Source organism: Microtus ochrogaster, chromosome 22 (assembly GCF_000317375.1).
Source record: "Microtus ochrogaster isolate Prairie Vole_2 chromosome 22, MicOch1.0, whole genome shotgun sequence".
Classification (NCBI taxonomy): Eukaryota; Metazoa; Chordata; class Mammalia; order Rodentia; family Cricetidae; genus Microtus; species Microtus ochrogaster.
Genome location: NC_022023.1, coordinates 25,353,888 through 25,360,532, shown reverse-complemented (window position 1 = coordinate 25,360,532; position 6,645 = coordinate 25,353,888). Strand labels below are relative to the sequence as shown.

The 6,645-nt window shown below is 44.8% G+C and overlaps 1 protein-coding gene across 1 annotated transcript in view; it reads left to right on the top strand.

The window, feature by feature from the left end:
- The window catches only part of Ttc23 (tetratricopeptide repeat domain 23), a 65,117-nt gene that overhangs the window by 51,744 nt on the left and 6,728 nt on the right, over window positions 1-6,645 (top strand). The window contains exon 9 of the mRNA XM_026784432.1: window positions 1,014-1,163. Within this exon, the coding sequence (XP_026640233.1) occupies window positions 1,014-1,163 (150 nt within the window). The remainder of the gene's footprint in view (window positions 1-1,013; window positions 1,164-6,645) is intronic.

The window sequence follows — 6,645 nt, the reverse complement described above, 5'->3', positions numbered from 1 at the left end:
CGGCATTCGTGTTGTGCAGTCATAGCTATGTTTTCATGTGGAAGATCTGGAAAGAATTTCAGAATGTGTTGGAAGCTCAGACTCCCCCCCCCCCCCGTACATCTTGGTATCTACAAAAATTAATAATCAGGAAATATCGTTTTCTAACCAACTCAGATTTTTCTATTCCATGTTGGCATAAATGAATAAACAAAGCAAGCAACGCATGATAGCATGCATGCTCCGTGGAATGTTCACTTGGCTCCCTGAGCATCCTCTGAGAGAACAGGAAGTCCGGAAGTAGGATTCGCAGTACAGCCTGGTTTTCTCTTCTGCGAGAGGAGTAGTGAGCATGGAGGGCCTACAAAGGGCCAGGGAAGCAGATTCCAGTTCCACCACCATGAGCCTATAGGAACTGGGAAGTTCTCCGCTGCTGTCCTGGGTCAGAAGATAAGGTTGTGTACATCTGAAGGACAAGGCAGATCACACATGCACTGAGCCCCTGACACAGAAGGGTCCCATGCAGCCTAGCTCTGCTCGTGCTGCTAGCTGGAACGGGTTCTAGCCATAGCACACGGTGTCCACACTGCTTTCTGCCTTCATGGTTTGTACCTCCTCTGCCCAGGAAAGTTATCCCTGCCTCTTGTTTAACCAGAAGACAATGCGCAAGCTCTTAAGAACATGTCTTTAAAAGGTTAAATGTGTATCAATTCATGATTTTTCCTGAGAGGCGCAGATCTTACTTAGTCCTTGAACTTCTTTAAAGATTTATTTATCTCTATCTTTGCATGTCTCTGTGTGTTTTGCTTCATGTGTATCTGTGTATATTTTGCGTATATCTGTGTATGCCTGATGCCTGCAGATGCCAGAGCAGGGCAATGGTGGATCCCCTGGAAATGGAGTTACAGAGGTTGTGAGCTATCACGTGGGTGCTGAGAGCCGAACCTGGGTCCTCAGCAACAATAGCAATCGCCTTCAACCACGAAGCAATCCTTTGCACTTTTAAACCACAGAGCATTTTGTCCTTTTCTCAGAGAGCCACCATGATCCTGAAAGAGTCCCTGGAAGCCAAAGTCGGAGCCTTTGGTGACTTCAGCCCTGAAGTGGCAGAAACATACCGGTTCCTGGGCAGGGCAGACCTGGCCCAGGGAAACCACAGCGGAGCACACATGAAACTAAAGAAGGTAAAGTAGAAGCCAGCACTGACCCAAAGGGAGCGCTCCCTCACTTTCCATGTCCCGGCCTTTCCCTCCACCGCACTACTTTTAAGTAAAAATGTATAATGGCTTATTTAGATAGAAGAGCATCACTTTTGGGGTAGATTTAAACTAACGATGGGGGTGGGGTAAAAGAGTTCCTCTAAGATAGATACATTCAGAAAAATGAATTATCAGCCATGCTTAACGATGCAAATATTTTAGAATATTTTATAGTTTAACTTACTAAGCCTTTCTCGTTATTGAGGTGTTCTGCATGCCCAGTTCATGAAGGAATTTTTGGTGCTTGTTTTCTTCTGCTCTTCCTTTGAACCTAGAGTTTCTGTGTGTTTGTTTGTTTGCTTGTTTGTTTTATGTAGCTGGTATAAGGTATCGTTTTTCCCCCCAATACCCATAGCAGAAATGCCCTGATTATTGGCTTGTCCATCACCATTTCGTCAAGGAGTCCAACACTGCCCCAGACACAGACTTAGGATAACACCTCCACCGTACACTAAATTCCCACATGCACTGAGCTTGTTTCTGAATTTCTGTCCTGGTCTGCTAATCTCCTTTTATTTAGGTGCCAATATTTCACATTTCAAGCTATGGAGATTCCGTGGAGTGATTTAATGTGAGGAAGTACAAGACAGCTCATGGCTTTTCCCATAAAACATTAGGGTTTCTGGAAACTTGATTGTTTTTCTACTATATATACCTAGATAGATAGATATATAGTTAGATAGATAGATAGATAGATAGATAGATAGATAGATAGATAGATAGATCTCCCATAAAGAATTTGCTTTATTAAAGTATTTACAAATACATCCTTATAGTGTTGAGTCGTGCCCAGGAACAAGGGCTGCTATCCCATTTGCTCTGCGTTGTGTCTCTCCTGCACATTGAAAAGTGCGCCGTCTCCAAGTAATGCGTATTTTTAAGCGTATTTCTGTGCATTTTGTTATTGATAATGTAAGTGGAGATTTATTCATTATTATAGACTTTGTATATTTAAGGATTACTGGGATTTGTGCTTTAATTTAATAACCTTTCTAGCTAGCTTAGTTTTCTACTGATTGGTTTAAATTGAACACCGATTCTCTCAAATTTTTTAGATATACTATTATACTGTTTGCAGATAGACATGGTTTTACTTTATGTTTTCTAATCCCATGCTTCTCACTGACTTGGTTGCTTTGGCTCCCACGTGCAGCGCAGTAACGGGCAATAGAGGAGAGAGCGGGTTCCCTTGCCTGCTTCCCAGTGAGAGTTGTCGTATTAGAGAGGTGGGCTTTGGAACTAAGGTCTGTGTGCTTTTATCATGCTAAGATTTCTAGTTTCATGAGTCTTTTTACAATTAGAAATAGACGTCAATTTTTATCAGGTTTTTTTTTTTTTCAGCATTAGCAGAGATGATCACGTGAGTCCCTTCAGATTCAGTTCATCTGGTGTATGTTATTGTGATGTCGAACCATCCTTGCATTCCTGGGATAAATCTTCTCCTTGGTCATTTAGATTATTTTTCTAAAAATGGTGTTATCTGAGTCTATCTTGTACTATCTTGTACTATAGTAGAATGTCAGGGGCTGAGGAGTTTATGAAGAGAGACTAGGGAGTTGAAAGTCAAGCAGCTTACATCTGATGGTGGCCTTTCTGTTTTGTTCATTCAAAGACAAAAAAAAATCAGAAAGGCAAGAGAGGCAGGGAAAAGAAAAATGAGGGAGACTGAATTCAGTCTTTTCAAGATAACAGCACCAACCCACTCCTAAAGGTAGACCCTTACTGACACTCACTCCTAGCCATATTGCGCTGGGAATTACATAGTTCCCAGTGCAAGCTTCTCAAGGAAAATTCTCAAGCCATAGCGGATGTTGAATTTGCTGGCTAGTATTTATTTCAGAGTCTTTTCACTGGTATTTGTATATTATATTTAAGAATCAATGTTGTATTTGCTTCAGAGAAATAATTATGAAATCCACTTCTATTTTTTATATATGAAAATGCATGGTGTTTGAAAATTTTTATATCCTAGAGACCCTTTGGGCTGGTGCTTTTGTTGTGGAAAAATTCCCGTAAATTTTTCTCTATTTGTTCTTCCAAAAGTGAACAATTAAAGCTTTCTATTAGTAATTGAATCATTTTGATAAATAATATTTTCTAAGTAATTAATTTTAACTTTTATATTTTTATTTATTTGTATAAAGTTTAAAATAGTCTCATATTTAGTTTTTAGTAGTCCTTCCCACCACAGGTTTGGGACAGTTTGATGTGGCAGATACCCCCGGGGGAGATATCATTTCTTATCTTCCTAAGCATTGCAGACTACACTGTCTGCAGGGGAGGGCCTGGGTACCCGGATGTAAGTCGGTTGTGTTTGAACACACTGCTCTTCAGCAGGGCTCAGCTCGTCCTTTGTCCCAGTGATTGGCAGGTGCGGAGCTCAGAGCTCTCGCATCATCGTCACTGTCCCGTCTTCTCCGGAGTGGGACCAGGATCTGGAAATCTGTCTGTCAGCTTTCTCAGGAGACTGCAGATCTGCTCTGGCAGACACTGCAGCACTCCAGAGGGCTGATAACAAGCTCAGCTTCAAGAACATTCCAGGTCACCTCACCCCAAAAGCCACAGTGGAAGGTGACTTTGTTTGGACTCATTAACCACTGGTCCTGACAGCAGCGGCTCTGATGCGCTAAAGTCCTCTGGCCTTCCGCCAGCATCAGCGACAGGGTGTGTGAATGCTGTGCCTGCTATGCTAGGGGCGGTTCTCATTCCCCACTTGCTCTCGTCTGAGGACAGGTCTGTCTGCCCTGTTGTGGCATGGCCACGGGCAGGGACTTTAAACATGCCTTTGTCGTCTGCTGCCCGGAGCTTCTCAAAGGCCATGTTTAGCACTGGGCTTTGGGAAGCCAGCAGCCTCCTAAAAGCGATTAGATAAGTGTTTGTCTTGTTTTTGTCACAACCGCCTCCCCTCTGAGTTTTCATCTCAGAAGCCAGGCTCCACCAAGTGTGACTTTTCCAGATGTCCCCCTCCTGTGCTAAATGGGCCAGGTGTGAGCCCAAGGCCGTGCTAAACAAGAAGGCCCCAGAAGCACAGCAGACAAGGAATTGAATTACTGGAAAGGAAACCCAATTATTGACCTGTCTTTTAAAGGCTGCTGCCTGCAGGGAAATATTGGAGAACTCTGTGGGCTCCAGATGGAAATTTCCACAGCCCGAGCTTACTTACTCCCTTTGGCAACATAGAGACCTATTTTGATCTAGGATGGCACCATTGCTCACATTCTCCCCCCAGGCAGGAGGCTGCAGAAAGAGAAGACCCTATACCAGGCCCAAGCACAGTGTGAAGTTCTCTTGGAGCCCGGCTTCAATCTGGCCTTCCTATTAAGGACTGTCGTTGGCAGGGCTCATAGCTCTCGGGTTTCAGCATTCCTGTATGATAATAACAGTCCTCAGACCCACTATAATCAATCTTTAAGAACAAGGTGAAGCATGGTGCGTTTTATAGAATATAGACAGGAGAATCAATACCAACTGGGTCTCCCATGGTCCTGCATCAACAAGGAGAGCAAGCCATGCCATCCCTGGGCTTCCTGCAGCCAGCCAGACACTCAGACCCTCCTAGATGCAGTGTTTCAGGGGCAGCTCAAGGACCCCCATTGCCCAGATCTGCCCGTGTTTGCGGCCCCACAAAATTTACTTTTCCTATTTGAAATGTTGTTTGTTGTTGTTGCCCTTGGATGTGCCAGGAAATGCAGAACCAGATTTAGAGTCCCTAAGGGGCCGCCACATGAGAAACCTCATTTTCATGTGTAATCCTCTTTCCCTGTGCTCCTGGCTTTCCTCATTGTCTCCCCAGTCATCGTTGGGATGTAGCTATCCACTGTCTTTAAGAGATGAAGGTCTAAGCTGGGAAGATAGCTCAGGGCCAAAATGCTCACCACCAAGGCAGGAGGATAGGAGCTCGAATCTCCAGGACTAATGTAAGTCTGAGCATGGTAGTGCATAGTTCCAATTCTCCTAGGAAGAATCAGGACTCATGGCTAGGAAACCCCCTGGAAGCTCCTGGGCCAGCTAGCCTAGACTGTGCAGCAGTGGGCGGGAGATTCTCCCTCAAAAATGTGCAAGATGAGGACCAGCTCCTCAGGTTGTCTCTAGCCTATGCACAACTACATGACACATAAATACGTGTAGTCACATATGTGAGTATGTGCACCACACCTACACACCACACACACACATACACACAAACACACACACAAACACACTTTTTCTAAAAGAGAGATGAAAGTCATAATTGTGTTGATTTTCCTTAAGCTCCACTCCCCAGTGGAGAAGGGATGCTGGAAGAACCTTTAAAGAATCTTTGAAGATGCCTGGTAGGAAAATGAGAACCGATATTCTGAGAAGTCAAGATCATTCATTCTTAACTTGCCGTGGGCAAAATGTGGAGTCTCCCTTGCCTGTGGGAGACTCGAGCAAATGAGAATTCAGATCAAAAGCACAGAGGCCAGCCACAGCTAGGAAAGCAACAGGCTGGTGGCTCCATCTCTGCTTCCTGGGCCACTTAGAAAAGCCGGCGTCCAGGCTCGAGATGTCCCTTACCGCCCCTTGTGATATGAGTCACTCCTGGGAGAAAGCAGCAAACAGGAAGAGCAAACATCCTTTACCAACCTCACCTGGAGAACAGGTCTGGAAGTTCCCAGCGATGCTCACATTGAAGCTTTCTTAGTGGAGGGTTCTGCCCTGGCAGATCACTGAAGCCAGCGACATCTCAAAGTGTCACATAAAGGACCAGAGAGATGGTTCACTCGGTAGAGTGCTTGCTCTGTGAGGGCTTGAGTTCAATCCCCAGCACCCACCTAAATGTAGGTGTGGTGGTGTGCGCCTGTAATCCCAGCCCTGGGGAGGCAGACAGGAATATCTTTAGAGCCTCCTGACTAGCCAGGATAGACCCTGTCTCAAAAATATAAGACGCAGAGTAGTGGAGGAAGACATGTGACATCAACCCCTGGGCTTCCCACACATGTGCACACACACATACATGCATGCACATGAACACCACATAACTGTCTTCAACTCATCTGCTTGTTCAGTTGCTAATCATCCATTTGTTTGCTTACATGTGCCAGAGACGGTGACAGGCTCCGTGTGAGCAAGACAGGCTTGGCCCCTTTGGGAACTGCTGCAGTAAGAGAAAGGCAGGTGTCCAATGCAAATCTTGGAATCAGGGAAGAAAGCTTTCTGTCTGATATTTAAGGAAGACTAGAAACAGGCTTGGCTGTGACTCTCGCAATCCGTGTGTATAAAACTAGAGAATAATAGCAACACAATATTCCACTAAAATTCCACGGTGTCCTTACAATACCTATGCTTTACTTTAAAAACTTGAGACATGCCATTTGGGTTTGTTGAAATATGAGCGGTGGGGTTGCATCCCCAGCACCCCAGCCACCTGGCTAGCTTATGCCCC